The sequence below is a fragment of the Xiphophorus maculatus genome, chromosome 18 (assembly GCF_002775205.1).
Source record: "Xiphophorus maculatus strain JP 163 A chromosome 18, X_maculatus-5.0-male, whole genome shotgun sequence".
NCBI classification, from domain to species: domain Eukaryota; kingdom Metazoa; phylum Chordata; class Actinopteri; order Cyprinodontiformes; family Poeciliidae; genus Xiphophorus; species Xiphophorus maculatus.
In genome coordinates, this window is record NC_036460.1 from 10,613,951 (window position 1) to 10,635,649 (window position 21,699).

The 21,699-nt window shown below is 38.1% G+C and overlaps 1 protein-coding gene across 9 annotated transcripts in view; it reads right to left on the reverse strand.

Annotated features, from left to right (window-relative positions):
* The window catches only part of LOC111611959 (chloride channel protein 2-like), a 118,608-nt gene that overhangs the window by 36,622 nt on the left and 60,287 nt on the right, over nucleotides 1-21,699 (reverse strand). For 3 of the 9 annotated variants that reach the window (XM_023351109.1, XM_023351114.1, XM_023351115.1), the window contains 12 exons: nucleotides 21,147-21,280; nucleotides 19,871-19,948; nucleotides 17,705-17,731; nucleotides 17,208-17,231; nucleotides 16,607-16,685; nucleotides 16,014-16,139; nucleotides 14,712-14,796; nucleotides 12,456-12,557; nucleotides 11,490-11,574; nucleotides 8,698-8,853; nucleotides 3,552-3,621; nucleotides 2,005-2,115 (listed from right to left, as the gene is read on the reverse strand). In XM_023351109.1, coding sequence (XP_023206877.1) covers nucleotides 2,005-2,115; nucleotides 3,552-3,621; nucleotides 8,698-8,853; nucleotides 11,490-11,574; nucleotides 12,456-12,557; nucleotides 14,712-14,796; nucleotides 16,014-16,139; nucleotides 16,607-16,685; nucleotides 17,208-17,231; nucleotides 17,705-17,731; nucleotides 19,871-19,948; nucleotides 21,147-21,280 — 1,077 coding nt within the window. The remainder of the gene's footprint in view (nucleotides 1-2,004; nucleotides 2,116-3,551; nucleotides 3,622-8,697; nucleotides 8,854-11,489; nucleotides 11,575-12,455; nucleotides 12,558-14,711; nucleotides 14,797-16,013; nucleotides 16,140-16,606; nucleotides 16,686-17,207; nucleotides 17,232-17,704; nucleotides 17,732-19,870; nucleotides 19,949-21,146; nucleotides 21,281-21,699) is intronic. The other 6 variants (XM_023351113.1, XM_023351116.1, XM_023351117.1 and 3 more) reach the window with 4 other exon arrangements.

Sequence of the window (21,699 nt, forward strand, 5' to 3'; positions counted from 1 at the left end):
TTGAGAGGATTCTTCTGAGGTACATCAGAGACTTCATCCCCGCAAACCTGGACAGCCTTCAGTTCGCCTACAGAGCGAACCGGTCAACAGAGGATGCTGTCTCCATCACTCTGCACACAGCCCTGACCCATCTGCAGCATCCCAACACCTACGTCAGGATGCTATTTGTAGACTTCAGCTCAGCATTTAATACCGTCATCCCAGACAAGCTGGTGCTGAAGCTACTTGAGGTGGGGCTGCCCGCTTCACTGTGCCACTGGATCAGAGACTTCCTCACCAACAGGCCTCAGGTGGTGAGAATAAGTGGCTCAACATCGTCCCCACTGGTCCTCAACACAGGCACGCCGCAGGGCTGTGTGCTCAGCCCAGCTCTCTTCACCCTGTTTACACACGACTGCGTGGCCATCCACCCCACCAACACAGTCGTGAAGTACGCGGACGACACAACAGTAGTGGGTCTCATTTCAGACAACAACGAGACCCACTACAGAGAGGAGATTCTGCACCAACAACTTGGTGCTGAACACAGGGAAGACCAAGGAGGTCATTGTGGACTACAGAAGGTCCAGGAGGACGGATCACACTCCCCTTCTCATAGATGGAGAAGTGGTGGAACGTGTGGACAACATCAAGTTCCTGGGCCTCCACATCACTTCTGACCTCTCCTGGAACACAAACACCTCCCACCTGGTGAAGAAAGCACAACAAAGGCTCTTCTTCCTCAGGAAACTGAGACGGGCTGGACTTTCCTCACGGCTGCTCATGAACTTTTACAGGGCGATGATCGAGAGCATCCTCTGCCTCAACATGACTGTGTGGTATGGTAGCTGCACAGCACTGGAGAGGAAACAACTGACACGGGTGGTGAGAACAGCACAAGGCATTGTGGGATGCCCCCTCCCAGACCTGGACTCCATTTACACAGACCGGGTCAAGAAGAGAGCTGGATCCATAGCCATGGATTCCAGCCACCCGGGCCACAGACTGTTTGTGCCGCTGCCATCAGGCAAGCGGTACAGGAATATACGGACTACAACAAATAGACTGAGAAACAGTTTCTTCCCCACAGCCGTCAGAGCCATTACTCCCTGCCGCCCCCCCCTCCCACACATATCATAACCTCGCAGTCACACATACATATCCCCCACCCGGCCATATTGTTCTGCACTTTGCACTGTCACATTATCTGTACTTTGCCATAATTGGACCTGCTGCTACTTCTTTGGTGTGGTTGAGTGCCTTTAGTTAATTTAGTTGTATATATTGTTATTATTATTATTGTGTGTTTGCTTATTTATACTGTATATATTTGACCTTTTGCACGGGAGCTGCAATGGAAATTTCGTTGAATTCTGTTCAATGACAATAAATGCTATCTATCTATCTATCTATCTATCTATCTATCTATCTATCTATATAAAAAACACATTGAATCTTTGCTAATAAACTTCACCAACAAGTGATGATTGTGTTATGATTTCAAAAAAGTACTTTTGCATTTTGTTGATTTTCTTGGGTCATTTTTGTTTCCATTATCAATCAATCAATCAAATTTTATTTGTATAGCACATTTCAGCAGCAAGACATTTCAAAGTGCTTTACATCATTACAAACACAGAAACACAATGCAACATAGAATCAAAAATCAAAACAAAGCATTAAGTCAAGTTCCATCAATAAATTTGTAATTAATTACATTTCAAATACAATTCTAAACAGGTGGGTTTTTAGTTGAGATTTAAAAGAAGTCAGTGTTTCAGCTGTTTTACAGTTTTCTGGAAGTTTGTTCCAAATTATGTTCAATTCTCATACTGTCTCATGATTTTTTATTTGTGGTGCATCAGAAACTTTTGATCTTGAGCTGGGAGCTCAAACCTAATAAGAATAAAACTATATGAATGCTACAAATAGACCAAATCAGACATTCATACTTCAAAAGTATTGCCAGAAAGAAAAGAAGAAAGAAAAGTTATCCAGTAATAAATTAATGAGTGTTCAACATACCCACAACAGCGTAGCCTCCTGGCACTATGGGATAGATGGACTCATCAGAGTGAATGCCATCTGGGAACCAGGCTGCCATGCATTCTCCAACCAGACGACCAAAAGCTGCTCCTACAATGGCCAAATCACAAGGACACACGGATGAAGATACAAACAGTCAGACCTTGGGTTTCTGCCTACATGTAGAGAGGTAATAAACCTGAATTTCTGTACAATGGAATGACTACACCTGGTTCCAAACTATAAAAACTACATTTAACACATTCTGTTCTGCAGTGCTACATCTCCCCTAGAAGAGATACAACAGGAGTGAAAGGTGTAGATTTAGGTGTAAAGTAATTCTGCAAAGCTCTGATTGCTACAACTGGGGTAAAAAGATAAGACTATAAACCCCATCTGATGGATGTAGGAGGCTTAAGTTGGTAGAAACGTATTTCTTAAAAACATACTGGGCATTTTGCTGATTAAAATTGTATAAATAACACATGAAAGTTTTTAGTGTTTACTTTTCTAATACTGATTTGTACAACTAGACTAAAAACAAATTAGGTCACCCTATCAAATATTATCCCTTTAAAACAAAAATGTTTTGGGTTATAATCATGTTTCAGGATCCAGTTCTGATTGCAGATGCTCTCACATTTCCCTCAAGTACTATTTAATACACAACTGAATTAATGGTGAATTCTATGATGGTGATGATAGACAGGACCTGCTGCAGCAAAGCAGACCCAAACCATAGCACTTCCTCTGCCATACTTCACAGTTGGTATAAGTTTGTTTTCCTGGAATGATGCTTTTAGTCAAACATGCTCTTTATTCTTGTGTCCAAATATTTCAAATTTTGACTCATCTGTCCATATTTTTTTTCCTTGTACACCTCTATTAAAGTTAAATTCGAGAAGGCTCTTTTAATTGTACATATATGGTTCTGTGATGTCATCTTAGGCTTTTTGGAAACTTATGTTAGCCTTTTATGATCTACTTTCAGGGTTATCTTGCTTGGAGAGGAAATATATTTCTCACCACATTTGCATTTTAATTACATTGTATAAAAATCTTTACCATACTCATATTTCTCAGTATTTTTATAGTTGATATGAAATATTCACATATGCTGATATCTTAGAAAAACACAGACTATCATTGTGTGTCTTAATATCGTCACATTTTGCAGACTTTTACCAAAAAGGAGATAGACTCTACTGAGTTTTCTTATTACGATTAGGACCCAATCAGGGTTCTGCCATAATAGTTCTGAACAATTATAATGGGTTTTTTATTGCTTTTAGGAAAAGGGCTGTCCTCTCAGTCACTACTTTCTTTTGGTTGAACCAGAAGCAAAAAGTTGATATGATAAACTGATGCTGTAACAAGAGTTTTTAAAACATCCTGTGTAATTTGTCATCTCTCTCCTGTTTCATCTGTTGAACCAAGTCTTTGATGGGGCTGATTATACTTCCTAAATGACAGTCTAACTTCACCTATTCCAAAAAGACAGACTGGAGCTCACTGTTCTAAAACACATTTTGTTAATTGTTCATTACCAATGACAAACACAGGCATGAAAGCTCCACAGGGCACAGGGATGGTGGTGGCCAAGGCAGACATCCAAAACTAAAGAGAAAGAAAAAAAATTGTGAAAAAAGACATAAAATGAAAGAACAGGGTGGCATTTCAATTAGATATCCAAGTCCTATGCAGTGTACCCAAACATGATAGCCATGCGAGGTTTATTGCCGAGGTTAGATTGAACTGTCACATTCATTCTCCATTTGACAAAGACCCTGAAATAAAGCTTGTGTAATGAGCTTCACCGATTGGCTGACACTACAGCAGGCAAGCGGAAAGGACAGCTAATTAGGCAAGAAAAGGGAAATGTCAGCGCTGACAATGTGTAAGCATTGCTCTATGTCCACACATGTAGGTGGACCTGTGTTTAAAAGTACCAACAGATTTAGTCCATAAAGTCAGCTACACAAATATTACATAAGATACCTCGTTAATATTCATACAAACTCCACTCAATGATCACAGTATTGATCAGTTTTAATATATGATCAGTCATTACATCCTTGACACTGAAGTAAGCAAATGCAACTAAGAAGATTAGAATACATAATCAATTGTTAGTCAAAGTTAATATTATTTTGAGGTTCAACAATGACTGCTTTAAATGTACAAATGAAGCAAAAGGTGGATCAGTGGTAGAGAAAGCAAACCATATATAAAGGCTACAATCCTTGATGCAACTGTCACAGATTTGATTCCCAGCAGCATGACGAGTACTGCATGTCCTGCTCTTCTGTTTCAGTCCTTTTTCCTGTCAAGCTACTAATTAATAAAGGCCACCCTCTCAACATGCTATGCTGAACAGCAGCAGAAATATAAGCATTTGGGGTAATTTTCATAGTGATGTGCTGACAACTTAAACCAAATCTTTAGAGTATATTTATCTCTAAATAAAGTTATTTTGGTGGGCAAGTCAAGTTGATTATTGATGAGACTATTAATATAAAGAAAATGGGAGGACAATATACCTGACTAATTCTTATGGACATTCAGTCAGATGTAGGAACTGCTGATTTAAACATCATCCTCTGGCTGACATAATCCGTTTGAGTCAGCTTTAGGCACATCTCTGTTCTGTCTGTAGTTTCTTATATCTTACGGATTTGTTTTAAACTGTTGAAGTACGACTCAAATAATATTAGATAGTGCTACATTTTATGCTGACTCAGACTTACACTGCCTACATGATGTTAAAGTTCAGCTAAAAGCTGGGCTTCCTAGTATACTTTATTTGAAGAAAAGTGGGAGGACAGACTCATAAATTGTATTTTTAAAAAAAGCAAAAATAAGACCAGAACTGGTGCTGCATAAGCCATAGCACCAGTTCTCTGTATTTCCACCATGAACTTAAAAGAACTGCAGGTGATGTTTTGTCTACAGTCAGCCTGTGAGATGATCTAAAATTACTCCTCGACTATTTAGGTCAGTTTGGTTTATTAATTCACTTCTTGCTTCAATATGGGGCATGTCATTTATTCATCTAAGCCACACAAAATTGAGACATTGTCGCATTAAACATTTACATGCCCAAAGTGCAGCATGTGAATTGGACTATTATACAAACTATTAGGCAACTCACATTGCTGTATTAATCTCATGGTTTCAAATAGACTTTTTAATTACTCTCATTGCTCCGTCTCTCTCCTCCATCTCTCTGGACCCTCTGTTCTGTCTATAGTTAGTAGTAATTAAGGCCGGCTGCCATGGTGACGTAATGCATCTCCTGCTGTAACCCTGAACTGCTACCGTTTTCACACCTCGAGAAAACACACATATGTGCGTAGGTGTTCACACACCCCCACAGCACACACCATAACACATACTCTGTGACGAGAATCAAAGCTCCATGCTGCCAGACTCACAAACATTTGATTACACTAAATGAGCCTCATGGGGAAAATAAAGCAGACGCTGGATTCTTCAGACTCCCTTTTCCATCGTATTGTTGCTCTTCCACCCAGACAGTGAAACACAATTGAGAAAGAGAGCGTATTGAAGGACCTCTGGACTCATAACAAAAGCTTAAACTTAAAGTTGAGGCCATGAGTTCTGTGGAGAGAATCACAGAAGTGCACCACAGTGTCACTGTGTAGGTGTTTGATATTATCCGACAGCATTAAAAACCCAGAGTTGGTGGAGAATGTGGCCATCTAAATATTTTGTAAAATTCAAAGTAACTCACACTGAGAACAGCTGAATGTGTTTTCTGAAACAATCACTAGGAGATGATTTTAATTAAAGTTATGGCACACATTTAGTTTAACTAAATTTAATGTGCTGTTTAGTATGGATCAAAAACTTTGCAGTTTTTATAATCAAGAATACAATAATCAAACCCCTGAGACAGATTTACAAAGCTTTGAAGTCTTGATAAAAAAAACAAATAATAATAAAAATAATAATAAAAACATGAAAATGACATTGTATATCTGCAGTATTCCAAAGAAAGTGAAGCTTGTTAGCTGAAATACCTACACACACTGTTACTTCACATGCTACTGGCCCTGCTATCTACAGGGTGTAGATGACAGGGTAATGTGATCCAGCTGCTTGTTTGCACAGAAACATCCACTCAAACACAGGTGAATGTGACAAGATGCTGCCGGCTGTGTATTTCCATCCCCATAGGACAGCAGTCCTTACCATGGCAACCACTCTGACGTCTGTAAACTTATAGTGGCCTACAAATCCCCTGTGGCTCAAGGTTATATCCAAGATAAGCTAATGAAAAGATCCCTGTAGGCTGTTAATGTCCTTCTATGTATTTTTAATAAGTCACTGATGGAAAAAGTACCCCGACTATAGTAATGTCATGTTACAGATTGGATACTATTGGTGGTTAAAACTCCTGCACTGAAGGTTTACATACATATATAATACACATATATACATAAGATGTGAATTTTCATTTTGTTATTCAAGTCAAAGAAAAGTGACCATAAAAAACTGTAAGACTACTTGAGTTATCAAGAACTACAGAGTACAAATGTCAATGGTATCAGTTATGACAGACCATGGAGGACATTTATACTCAATCAGCTGGAAGCGCTGTATGATCCTGTGTGTATAAACCATTTTCAGAGGACAGTGCTTCTTCCCAGGAGCCCCTCCTCGATTCCCACTCCAATTACAGTCCAGTCAGCTCTGTGACACTATAAGGCACACACACTGCTGTTTTCAGACAGACAGCAGAGGACACACACCTGCATTAATATACCCGTTTCACCCCGAGAGCTCATAACAGCACAAGACTAAAAATAACATCAAATTATTAACAATGGCAAATTGGTTAGCAGCTTTGAGAGTGCACAAAGCAGCTAACCAATGAGCTGTGCTGAAGCTAGCATCTTCACAGTAAGTGCTAACATTTCACTGTCACAGCTTAATCAGGGCAAGTTGCTAGCTGTTAACAGAGCTGAAGCTGATGGGAGAACTGTGCACACACCTTTTCTATTCATCACTGGAAACAGAGTGTTTCATAAGTTTCAGCATGAAAAAGGGAGTATCAAGACAAGATGGCTGCCAGGTTCAATAAAAGAACCAGTCATTATAGAGAAGAAGCGGGAGTGAGAGCAATCTCGCCTTTGAAAATCATCAGGCTGAACCCAGTAAAACCAAAGGTTGTAATTAGACCGAGCCATTACAGCCTTGTTTTCATGTCGAGTCAGGGTGATGGAGATAGAGAGAGGACATTAGTCAGAGCATGGCAACAAATACATGCTCAACTGTTCAACAAGGTTTGTTCAGGTGGTGTTATATACATCATTTCCTTTGCAGTGGTGCTTCCAGAAATATTTCACAGGGGCCGCCAGATTAGTAAATATTTTGGGGTTACGCAGCTAAAAAAATAAATGGATAATTTTTCCACAGTTGGACAATACAGGATATTTCTATTCTATTTTAAGTTACAATAATGTTTTCAATCAGCAGAAAAAGGTGCATGGAGATAAAGGACAGGGTAGTCCTGTGAGAAAGTTTACAGACTTTAGTCAGGAGTGGAGGTTCATCTTCCAGCCTGACAACAACTCTTAACATACAGCCAGGGATAAAATGAAGTGGAATGATAGATGTTGTCCATGCTTCAACACAGATGAATTACAGGCTGAATTGCCTCCTTAAAATGTCAGAAAGTTCTGCAAAGGCCTGGTAATAACTACGGATGGGAGGAAAACATATTTTTCCTCCTGTGGGAAACTTTGTAGCATCTGGACAGTTTATGATGAATGTATAAGGCCACATGCAAAGAGAAAATCACTTGGGTGAGAACCATCATATGCAGGATGTGTGAAAGCGAAAGGAAATGTTTTTTAAAATAGAAGAAACAAGAGGAACAACATTAGATGTGTAAACCAGAGGTGACAGCTACTGTGTTGGATACTTCAAACAGGAGCAGTGAAGTATATGTGCCGAACAGAGAAAGGGAGACTAAATAATTTAGTTTTAGATACAAGCAAAATGAAAGATCTGGAGGCATGAATGGAGGTGGGATGTGGGCTATAATAACATCTTAAGACTACTGAATAGTAAATGAATCAGTTTTGCCTAAAAATACTTGTAATAACCTATTAATAAATCAAGGGAACATCTAAAAGATACAAGGCTTTAAGCAGTGAATTTGGACACAAATCATTTGTTCAAGTGGACTGAGAAGTTGGACTGAGAATCTGCAAAAGCTGAAAACTAGAGTTCAGGTTTGACCTTGAGAAAACGCTTGCAACTGTAACTACAGCCTAAAGACTCAATATTGAAAGCAAATAAATCACATTTTTCAGTTTATTTGTAAAGCATCCTTAAAGCCATACTTCATTTTTTTTATTCTGCGCTACTTTATATTGTATATTGTACCATGCCTAAATGTTTTGGATCACACATGGAGTGCTGGAATAATTGAATTGGTTTATAGTGTCACCAATCAATCAGTCTTGACAGTGCAAACATTTATACAAACAGTTGCTGCTGCCACTGCGTTAACACAGCACCCTCTGGACCAACACAGAGCTACAGTGAGCTACATGAGAGTTTCAGCCGCAGTGAAAACGGCTTTAGGGCTGTCGCTTTCAGCAGAGTCCTCTACAGAAGTGTGATGCCACCATTGTAAAGCTTCCTCAACTTTGTTCATACCTTCATGACGATGAAGAGGACCAGTGTGACGAAGACGTTGACTTGTGGGTGTTTCCAGGCTTGGGCGTTTCCAATGTAGTCAAATTCCTCAGCAATTCCCTGTTTTGCCCACGTCCGGTTGTCCAACAAAGTCACCAGAGACTCCCCCTGAGTCAACTACAAATCACAGGAAATAATAATTACAAGTCAGAAGCAGGTAGCAGCACTTTCTGCATCAATCGTTTGTAATATAATTACAAATTATGTAGCTTTATGGACTATTAAATAGTGTGTATTCAGTTTGGAAATCAAAAACTAAAATACTGATGAGTAAATTGTTAAATTGAAATTGTGATGTGGCAAATTAAAAATGAAACCTGCCATTTATATATCAGGACAAAAAAATACTGTTGGAATTATGTCTCTCGTAACATGGAGAAGGTAACCAAATCTAGACAATTAAACTGTTTTTATATAAAACTGTGTTTTACTAATATTTATCCAGACCTAAAATATTCCATATTTACCCAGACTTTTCAAGACTGTGTAAGAACTCTCTTTATTTCCTAACATTTAGACACAGATAGGTCATGTTACTAGCAAACATGGGAAGACAGAAAACATACTATTCAGTCCCTGGAAGTATACAAGTTGCTATGTCCACTTGTACATAGCAACATATAAAACAACCAGACAAAGTTGTTTGAACTCTTAACAGCTTTGTGATCTTCTGTTACGCTTGTGTCAAACTCCACAGAGATTTCTGTCTCTTGTGCAGAGATGGATTGACGTCAAGAGGAAGAATGTCAGACAGTCCATCTGCCAGCTATGTGGAAAAGCCTGGTTACCGGGAAACATGGTGCCACAATGAACCAGTTTCACTTTCTCTGAACTAAACAACTACACTTATTGTTGGCACACATCTTTCTTTTGGGACAAACAAAAGAGAGATAGTTGTACCTGGAAAGAAGTACTGACTGCCACTGATATCCTCACATTATTTCTTAATATTTAACCCCTATAGATGACAAATGTTTCTGGTGAAAATTCTCTAGTTAATCTACAAATAGACAATCTTGCAAAAAGAGAACTTTTGTGGGACCTTAAAAGTACCTTTTTTGCCTCAAATGTCTCCTCCAGGGTTCAAAACAAACACAAAGTACAAAGTGTTAGCAGGGTCTTTCAAGTTGAATTGGGATGATTTTCATTTACTTGCTGTTGTTTTTGCTTTTTACTCATGCTCACACCTGCTTGTTTACAGCTATCCATGATTGTTAATGTGACTATTGTGATTTAGAGCACAACTAAAACACATTTTACTGAAGAATTTAGAAAAACGGAGGTTCTGGCGCTAGATTCACAGCAGGTTTTAATGGAAAGGCCTCCTTTGAATGTGAGCACAGGAAAAGACGATGAGCTCAAGGTTTTACAAAATGTCACCGGAGATTTAAATTTTACAATATCCGTCAGGGATTATGCTGTGACAAAATCATCTGCAGCCATACAAAAGTCACATCAGCTGCAGACAGCGTTGGAGATAAAGTTCCCACTGGCAGAGATGATGATGAAGAGTGTGCCGGGAAGACAAAGGGACCACAGATACAAATTTCTGAGTGGGTACTCCAAAGAGAGGAGCTTTAAGAGGAGTAAGCCAGCATGGGCAGAGCTTCAGAAGTCTTCAACACTTTATTATTTGGAGCCAAGGCAAAGAGAGGGAGCCAATCTGTATGTGTGTATTGAGTGTATGAAGAATGGACAGTTTATTTCTTTTCTAATTCCAATTATTAACCAGATGAAGGGGATAAAATCGGAGAAGGCACAACACATGCTCATGAGTCATCCCTGGAGCAAAAGGACAATATGCTCGTCCATGTCTCCAGTATACACTGATGAGTCACTAGCACTCACAGGCACATTTATACCCCTTTAAGCTATTGTGACCAGAGTCTTTAAAAAAATAATAAAATAGTTTTTTTTGGTTATTGGACAATTTGAACCTGTCTGCTACAATCATATTTATCAACCTCTAGCTGTATACAGCGTATATTCTTACAGCCTTTAGCATATGGCTCCTTATGGGTACAGACCAACCAAAGAACCACCAAAGTCTGTTGTAGCAGTCTGGAGGATCTGCTGGGATGCCTCCAGAAAATACAGCTCTCTTTTAACTAACGTTTTACAAATGTGATTCTTCCTTTAGCTTAATGAACAAAATATCAAAGGTTTGGGTTTCCAATCATTCAGGCAAGTCATGGTGGATAAAGCTGAAAATGTGACCATTAAAGTCCTATTTGGCCTATTTTTCATACATGATCTTTCCAACACTGAACCACAAAGTAACTGCAAATATGAATCAGGCATATCCATAATGTGATGCCTGATAACCTCCTGCAAGTGCAGGTTAAGCTTTGTAATGCATCCATGAGGCGCTCTCTGTTTCATTTGATCTTCATTCACTGTTTGGATTGACTGTTGAATGCTATGGAAACTGTCTGCTGCACATCACTCTACTCATGATGCTGCCACTTCAGCTCACTGGTCACTATTCTCCAAATTCCAGCAAAGTAAAATTGGAAATTATTTAAGTGATCATCAGAGGTACCAGATAACCTTGAATTCATCCCAATCTTTCTGGTGTTCTTTTAGTAGGTGTAAATCATTAGAGTGACATTTACTATGAAGAAATGCATGTCTGAATTGTGTTTCGGTGAACAAAACAGGCAAAGATTTGAGGTCAAAACCTGCAAAGCAATGCAGTTTATGCAAAGGAGTATTATTTCTGTCATAACTTTTGAAAGATGTTGGAACCATACCTTTCCAGCCATAAACTGCCCAAATCCGGGTGGAAATGTCAGTGTTGAAATCAGTAAAGTGACCAGTGCTGGATACAGCAGTCGCCTGAAAGAGTAAGAGGTAAAAAAGAAAAAATAAATAAATTCTTTTCATATTTGCACTTAATCACTTTGAAGAGTAAGTAAGTCACACCTCAATCAAACAATGATATGGTTCATTGTAAGAGTAAGTTCAATAAGCAGTCATGGTGAAAAAAGCAACCCTTGAGGTCATCATCATCATCACAGCGGTTAGTTATCACACAAATTTAAAATGTTCAATGATTATCAAGAGATGTATGTTTAGATGTTACTGTTGGCTTTAAATGAACAGCCCAGAATGTGTCGAAGTGAATAAACAGGTAATACAATTTGTGTTTGTTCATGCCTTCACAATTTTCACTGAAATACAAAAAGTTTAAAAAAAGCTGTATGTAAGAACCTTATGATACTTTATTATTGTATCATAATAAAGTACCACAAAAGAGGTTTTCAGGGGTGTGATCTTGAAATGCCACTTTAAAACTGTTTTACAAAATGTTTTCCAGTAGCGATTAGTCTGTGACTAATCGAAAGTAATGGAAAGTAATGGAAAGTGCAACTTATTGTTACTGTTTGAGTCCAACATGCTGTTTCTATGATTTGTCAATAGTACAAAAGCAACTGAGTTTCCTGATGGGTTGAAGGAGTTGACTTCTCATCAGGCTTGGCTTAAAAGATGCTTAATCAAAGAAAACATTTGGAACTGTTTGGGTTGATTTTACTATTTCTTCTTTTTTGAACTTCTCAAAATACAGAAAACTGATTATACATGTGCTTGTGAGCACAATGCCCACAAACACATCCTATTGTGTGACTCTCATGAAACAATGCAGAAAAATTGAAGCTGGGAGCAGGGTGCATGTTTCTCCTGAGACACCATCTGTCACATACTTCACATGTACTCACTTCTTCATGAGGAATTTGTTGATGGTCTTTTGTTTCCTGATGAACTGGACAATCAGTCGGTTCAGGTAGACAAACAAAGCACCACCGAATCCACTGGCAATACTGCAGGCAGAGAAACAGGGCAGTTAGTCCTGTTTTCCCTATGCGGTGTGATGAAGCACTCTGCATGATCAAAGTGAAACTAAATGGAATAAATTAGTCCAAGAGTAAACAAAGCAACGCATCAAGTCTTCTGCACCACCTCCATACGTTGCTCTCAGTGCATTTGGCCACAATAAAAACAATAGGAATGTAATGAGGCTCTAATTACTGGAGGCGGGTGTCAGGAGTAAGTGCAAATGTGATTCAGTGAAGCCATAAAACGAGTACTGGTCAGGGAGGGAGATGATGTGGCGGAGCAGCATTAATGTAAATACAGAAAAGAACGAGAGAAGAATAATAGAACAAAGATGAAATGGATGAAGAAAATTGCTGGAATTAAAACCAAGAGACTAAAGCTAAGAGTGAGACAGACAGAGCCCCCTGTCAACTGAGGAAGTGTGGGGGAGTTGGAGAAAAGCCAAAGGAGAGGTTTATATAAGTACACATTTAAAAGCTCTGTGGGAGACCTCTTTATGGAAGCCAGAAGAAGAGAAAGAAACAGGAAACAAGTGTGTGTGTGTATATAAGACTTGCTGCGTTATTAATTCCATCAAATATGTTTGAATAAATAATGACCATGCTTTTGGTTTCCTTTTGTTCCTCAAAAATAAGCAACGATTTTTGTTGGTCTAATTCCAGTTTTGGTCCAAATTTGTGCTAGACCTCATGAGGTGCTGATCGAGGAGGTGTTAGGTAATGGTTGAGTTGGGTAACGCTCTCCCTAATCTGTGTTATTACTTATTTTTATTGAAACAAAATTCCACAGAGATTCCTACAAAGAAGGCTCGGAGGAGAACATGCAACAAATATCTTACTGGATCAGAGGAAGAGAAAAAGCTGAGGAAGAGCTCATAAGATGCTACGTTCACCTCAACCTTTTAAGAACTTCTCAGACTTGCATTTCACTAAATGAGGTCATTGTACACACAAACTACTCAGGACTACATTCAGTTCATTCTCTCTTGGAAACCTCAAAGCTTCTCAAAAAACAAACAGTCTGTGGGGAAAATGCTCTCCTCTATTAAGTTCAAATAAGAGCTACATTAAAGCTCATCACTGGATGCATCCATCTCCATATGTATGTTGTTCTGTGCAGTAATGAGGTCGAGTTTCACCAAGCGAGCTACTTCTGATGCCTGAAGGTGTAATAAACAGCAAGTGGGATAGGAAGTAACTCTTCAAAGACGCGCCCTGCAAGTCAAGATTCTGCCATTATAAATGGGTTCACCTGTCATGATTTAAGAAAACATGCGTTTTTGTTGATTTGCTACCTTCTGCACCTTTATGGTTTAAAAATGGATCTTTTGCTGTAAATGACTAGGTACAATTTGTGTTGAACAACATTTTTTTTATCTAGATTGTCAAACTCCATTCTTCAAGGAGAATGGAGTTTACAGTTTTCTGCTTCATCGCACCTCAATCAAACAATGATATGGTTCACAGGAAACAACTCTTTAGAACCTGAGTGATAATTCCATCATTTTCCTAATGTCTGCTTAGCAATTATGAGCGACCGAAAATTTTTTTTTTATTTATTTTTAACTACTATCCAAGTGCAGAAAAAGAGCAGCTACAGGCAATGGCATTTGTGTTTTTTGTTCTTCCAGAATGTGTGATGCTGTCGGTCTGCTTTGCCCTTAAGTCTATCAGTAATCACTGATTTCAAGTTGTAGACAACCTAGAGCAGGGGACTGCAACCTTTACAATCAAAAGAGCCATTTTGCCCACAGACAAGCTAAAAAAACACATTTAGAGTTGCAAAGGTTATCTAGTTTTGATGAATATCTACTAGATATTTTCGATTTCTAAGTTTTAACATACAGAAAATCCTCAAACCTTTGCAGAAAGAGAATGGATACAGCTTCCTGTATGGGTTGTTGATATTCGTGGAAAATTATGTAAAAAATATGTTTTTTTAAAGACTATTTTGTTGAACAAATATTTCAGGTACTGTTGTGCAAGTTTTATGCAATTATTTTTAAGAAATTGCAGTTATGAAAAAAACTGTAAAACTCCTAAAACCTACTTTGGTATGTATTTTTAAATGTTATTAAGTCATTGTGGAAGATCCAGAGAGCCGCAGGTTGATGACCTCTGACCTGGGGGAAAACTCACCCAATGACAGCGAAGGCAGGAAGCTCCTGAAGGTCAAAGGGAAAATCCAAACGGAAACGGGTTTTGAAAAGTGCCGTGATGGTCTCTGAATAAACAGAAACATCCAGAAAGTTAGAAAATAGGACAAACCACAACAAAACACACAAAATTGGTAATGTGAGGTCCAAATTGAAGGTTTTAATTGTAGGTGTTTCAGTTCTCTGTGCAGGTACAACTACAGTTCATGCTTTGTTTCTAATTACAAAAAGCAACCTTGCCCTGCAGACCAGAACTCCTGCCAGCACACAGTAGACAGATGGCTAGAGAAAATTAGGTGTGGGAAATAAATGGTAGTAGCTAACAGATCACTGGGGACCTGCAGCTTGGTGAGTTGGCAGTGCAGCTCAGCAAACTAACTCTTTTTCCTGTACAGTGGTAATACATTTCAATCTGCCACCTGAGTTTCTCATATTCCGCTGAATTCAGATGTCATTACCACCAACAGGAAATGTTAACTTCTCAGAAAGCTAATAATGTATGCCATAATACAAAGAGTGGATTCAGACAAAAGTATTGAGTCATACAGTTCAGGCTCTTCTTCCTGTTTGATAAGTTACTTATTACTCATTAGAGGATAATTCTACAAGCTGAGAATATTATTCCAAACGTTGTTCAACAGCTTACAATTGTAGCTGCCAGTATTTATGATGCTGGAGTGAAACTCCAATAGTTATTGATTTAAAATTCTGTAGCAATTTGAGAAAAAAGTTATTTTAGAAGTTTGAATGTTTAAAAGGGTACTAACCAGTGGTGCATAGAAAAAAAATCAAATGCAGTGTCATGTAAGGCTGCATCTAAACCCTTTAAATGTAGTCAGATATATTTATATACAATAAAAGAATAAAACATAGCGGCTTACAACATTTCCATGCTCTTGAAAATGTTTCATCATATTTCATGTTGCTGGAATATGATAGGTTTGTTGTAATTTGTTGTAGCTGGACCTCAAAGGACCTGAAAATTTGTTTCCAAACTAATAAATAATAGGTAAAATATACTTAGCATAAAATTTTTTAAATTGTGGTAAAGTAAACTTCAGTAACATCATATTCAGGTTAAACTTCTTCCAATCTTTTATATTCACACTAATTTTTAATAGTCGGACAAACATTCTTTTAACAATTTAACATTTTTTAAGTTTTAACAGATGGTGTTTTGCTCTGATTAGCGAAGATGTGCGATTCAATAGGTACAGCATTAAACTGCTGAGCTGTTTAGGTGGTTTTCTAACAGCCTGATATAATCTGAGCACAATGACGTTACCTTCGTCTCTGTTCCAGACAGCTAGCACTCTGAAGATGAAGGCACTGAAGGTAGCTGCAAAGAACCCTCTCCAGTAGTTCCGCACAGCAAAGAATGTGGATGTTACTTCAATACTGAACAACACACCTGCAACAAAAGGCAGAACAGTAAATTGTGACATATTTTTCCTACAGACATATCTTAGAACATTATGGGAATAGAAGAGAGCTGTTTAAATGTGTGATGGTTAAACAACGCAATATGGTGAGTGATGTGAAAACTGCTTCTTTGAGCAAGTCCCCCCAGATCTCGTATGTTGGACAAAGTAGCTCAATGTTTTCTGAAGAATATTAGATCAAAGACTTGGGTAAAATATTTCACAGTGATTTTAATTGATACAAAAGTTGGTTCAATAGTAAGAACAAACAAAGTAAAACTATGAAATTAAGTATCTTTTGTATGTAGTATCTTTGATCATTTCAGGTTATGGTATCATACTTAACCTTTATTTTTATGCACCATGGCCAACAGTTGTTTTTAAAATGACTTTAGAATTGGACTAATTCAATCAAAGTTACAGTAAGCAAAACAATTAATTTGTCCAGCAAACTCACCTCCTATGGGGGCAGCAAAGCAACAGCCCACTCCAACTGCACAGGCTGCCGCCAGCATCTCGATGTTCCTCGACTCATTCTGAAACACAGATACAGAATAATAAATTTCTAAAAAAAAAAAACTAATGAAATGGGAGATGAGATGTAAATTTAGACAATCGACTTCAAGCAAAGTTAGTATTTACAAGCATTTAAGGATTATTTTTCTTTCATTTTAGCAAGTCACTGAATTTGTTGACAGGTTACCATTACAGTCAATTACAAACCAATTACATGTCTACAGAAGGTACCAGAAACAGGAGCGCTAAATTGCATCAATTAAAAAAAAAATCTTGAAAAGACTGGCAAAACCATAAAGGGACCAACAAGACAAAATACCTCATATAATATCAGACGCATGTACTGTGGTTCAGTACTTTTCCTACTGAGAATGACTCAATTCCTTTCTTTGGGAACGGAGTTTCAGTGCAAAACATAATAAACCAGATGAGTGAAGAGCAAAAAAACAAAGATTGTTCCACCTTTCTGCAGGAGAAAGTGGATCAAGGTGCATTCTGAGAAATTGAGTTGTTTTTTTTTTTGACCATTTAAATTTACCTACCTTGGTTCCTAGGAGACTGTAGTCCTTCAAGCAGCATTGTAATGTTAAAGACAGGTTAGAGGCACTTGTATTTCTCTCATTGTTCTGAGGCTTAGCCTGCTTTCGCATGTGGTGCTACTTCTGACATACACACACTGGCGCATTGTTAATATCTTACATCAGAAAGCAACTAAAGCTTACTCTGACATAAATATTGATGGATTAAGATATTTTAGCTGAGACAGAAACTCACATAAAGTGGATGCTGACAAAATAAAACTTCCTTCTCTTTATTTTACTGAATATTAGACAAGTGTATGGACTGATTTGTGCCAAACAAGACCAAATTTTCTTATGGTGTCCGACAAGTGACTTTTGGTCCCAGCAGTATTGGATAAAACTTGTAATACTTTTATCATTGGATACTTATTTAAAGACTGTCCAACGGTCTCACAGTGGTAGTCATTTTGATAGGACAAAGGAAGGGAAGCATGCTGGGAAATGTGTAGCTGATTTACCTTAATCCCTACTAGACCCGACTCCTTCTTGTAGCAGGAGAGCAACAGACAGCGTCAAACAGGCAGAGAACAAATGATTAAACTGTGTGAATCAACACAGCCATTTGAATGTTTTAGCATTTATACTCCATCACCTCACATTCACAGATCTGAATAAAAACATGTTATGCAATTAGGTCCAACTAGCCCTCTACAAAGAATGACATTCTCCACATGCATATAAGCCTCTCATCCCATTTTTGCGCTGTAAAGTACAGCACTCTGGAAAGAAAAGCTGCTTTTTCACAGCCCACAGGTTACATTAGCATACTGTACTTAAAACTGTGGAGAGGGCCGGATCCAGCAGCAGTGGCACACTTCACTCATGCATCACTCTTTCTATTAAAATGCTATAAAGTGCAACACATGGCTCTCTAGGGATAAGGAACCACTAAGAACATTAGATGGAAACAATGTAATGGTAATAAAAATTATGCATTTGAAGATGGACAAATAAAAAGAGGAAAATGGTAGAATAAAAGATTTTAAATGAAGACAAAAATGTAACAAGTGGTGTAAGATGCATGTCAAATTAGAGATGCCCATTTGTTCCTTTCTTGCATTTATTTAGATTTGGGTACGGTGTGTAGCTTTTTGGGATCTTTTTAGCCTACTTTATTTTGTCAGAGGTTCTGCTCAAGTGAATCTTGACTCTACAGGTCTGGCAAAAATCAAGCCTGGGTGTGGTTTGTGAAATTCAACTCCACTTTCTAAAATGCATTTCATCATAGTTCATTTATGATTTATCATAGGAAGGTAGTTACTTTTCCACATAGGTTAGGTTTTGATAACATTTTCCTTGTTAGGAAATAAAGTCATCATTTAAAAGCTACATTTTGTATTGATTCTGCATAAATTTCTCTAATTTTGATCTTAACATTTGAGTGTGACAAAAAGCAAAAACAAAAGTAATATGTCAGAGGGCAGATAGTTATGTTTAAAAATTATGTGATCAAGATTCAAAATGTCTTCATTATGACAACTTGACATTAACCAAGAAATCATGATCTGACATAAATTTGTTATAAAAGTATTACTGATTAAACTTTGGCTTTAATAACATAAAGCAACATAATTTTTTTAACTTTAATCAGTAATACTTTTATAACAAAGTTATGTCAGATCATGATTTCTTGGTTAATGACAAGTTGTCATAACGAAGACATTTTGAATAATGTCAACTTTGTATTAAAAGTGTCATGATTTACCAAATGACACTTTATGATAACAGTTATAAATATTCATGAAGACTTTCTCATGTCCATGACAGGTGTTATGTCATGTTTATGACAGTGTCATGGCAATTTTATTCACCACCTGTCAAATAAAGTGTTACCGATCATCCGACACGATGAGCTCTGACCTGCAACTCTGTTCCTTCTAAAGACAAGTTTCTCTGCAACATGATACTTCCGCCACCATGTTTCACTGATGTGATGCTGAGTTCAGGGTGATGGAGTGTTTTCCCCTCCACAAATAACTTTTTGCATGAAGGCTAAAGCATTAAATTTGTGTCCCACCTGAACAGAACACCTTTTTAAAGAGTTTTTTCTTGAAACTATAGTCCAAATGTGGTGCCTAATTTCTGGGGAGTGTTTAACTTTCTGGATGACGTCTCCATGGTAATGACCTCACCTTCCCCCAAGTCCTTTGATATGGAGACTGAATGAAGTAGATACTTTAGGAGCTCTGTCCAACACCCAACAATATCCTCAGTGCTGGTCCTTTCCAAGTTGCTGGACGGTTTCCCATAGCTTCTCAGAATTAGTCAAACCCCGGGTTGTTAGATATCAAACTATGGAGGACTAAAAACTAATTCACTCTGAATTTTTAAGCATTTCATTTGTAAATATTTTTAAAAACCTGGGTATATTTTATCCTTCTGCTTTACAAATATGCACTAATTAGTGGTTTTTATTTGTAAACCTTAACAAAATAGAAAGAAATAAATGAGATAAAATGTGAAACAAGTTCGAGTGGTATGGATAACATTGCAAGAAGGTAGAGTAACAGCAAAGTAAACATCCTAATATTGCTAGTGCCACCTGTGAAACAGATTGAAATTAACTGAGCAGAAATAGGGAATAGTGAATCCTTATGAGTCATACTAAAATCTGTGAAACTCACCTCATAGATTCCTCCAAACAGAGACATAAACTTGCTGAGCAGAGCAGCACACAAACTGGCAATGTGCACAAAGGGACCCTGACAGGAGGAAACAGAAGTCATGAGAGAGACGCAATCACTTCAGGTTAAGAACCACTTTACTCCCCCTCCCTATTTACTCTAAGTCACATGTGACAGCATGCAGGGGCTCTATGAAAAAAATTCAAAGTGTAACTGATGGGATTAAAAGAGAATTAGAAGGGGGTGCAAGATAAAGATGAGGAAGAGGTCCGTGCTGAATCAAAACTACAGATGCTGCTGCAGTGGTGCGTAAGCAAAAGACCCTCAGGGGTTTCTGTGTACATGTGTGTTTTAGCATTTCTCACCTTGTAAGGCCCATTTTTCCAACAAATACTACATTGTGAGGACCCATTACTTATTATGGGGCCTCATAAGAAGAAGTGCTGTTGCTGGGTTACAGACAAGGTTTAGGACTAAGGTGTAAATTGATTTCAGGTTTAGGGTGATTCATAGAAATGAATGAAAGTCAATGCACATTCCTGATGAAGATAGAAAGATTTAATTTTTTTTTTAATAGTGTAAATGTGTATTCCTGAAATTCCTGCTTAAAACACTTTTTGAAAAACAATAGACTACATTAAAATCTACTCAGTTAATATAAACACATCTTTGAAGAAAATAATTAATTTCTTCTCATCAGATTAAAAGACACTCCATGTACGCTGCAAAGAGTTTATTTCCTCCCAGTTCTTTGCTCCAGATTTCACTTACTGCACTACACCTAAACTCAGACTAATGTGATTAGAGAAATTTGAAAATTGTTCAAGTATTCTTGAAAAATCTCAGCTAAAAAGTTCCAAGTAAAATTCTAGATGATTGTCCACCTCAAACACCAAATGTCTTAATCATACTGCATTTTCTCTTCATCAGTGATTGTGTTAAAAAATATCATATAGTCAGAACATTTGAGGCAATTAAATGCAAATCCATAACTGCACATATGAATAATTCTGAATAACTATGCAGCTGTACATTCCTCAACATGAGTAAGAGCGGCCTTTAAACCTACAAGTTGTGCACTGTAACAAGTGAATCAGTGATTCACAAAGTTGTCAGCTTGTGCAGTGTGAGTCAGTGTGTGTTGTCCCTACATCGTTCATTGGCCTGGTTGTGTATGGATCACAAACTGATGCAGGCATTATGGAAGGGTGGGGGATGAATATTGGTGCTGCTGCGTCTGCAGGTGTGGTGGCGGGTGTGTGTGTGTGCGCGTTACCTCCTTTCCCAGAGGCATGCCACTGCCCAGGGCGCAGGTGAGCCCGATGACTTTGGCCACAAACGTTTTGAAAGTGAGGTACTCCTTGAGCACCACCCCTCGCAGGATGGTCTTCATCTCGGGAATGCCTGAACCTGCAGGACAGAAGGCAAGTGATAAGCAGCTGACATTTCAGTCAGCATTGATTCATAACTTTAAATATTTATGACAGAACTGCAGAATATTAACACATATCTAACAAGTTTTCTTTATTTATCCAACCAACATGCCCAGGGTTGCTGGGAGTGGGTTGTTGGAGTGGCTGGAACCCATCATTAGTTTGTGGTTTTCACACTACAAACCCAAACCTGACCCATACAAATGAATGCATAACTTTGGAGTCAAAGTCCAGACCAAAGTCTGAGACGAGACCTGAAACTGTTCAGACACGCTTCATTCAATACGACTGAGCTTGAGAAAAGAATGGGTCTCTCTACCTCACCAGCTTTGATTTAAGAAACTTTAGACAACATATTTACACCTCTGGCTCCACTCTCCCATCCCTGTATTCCTC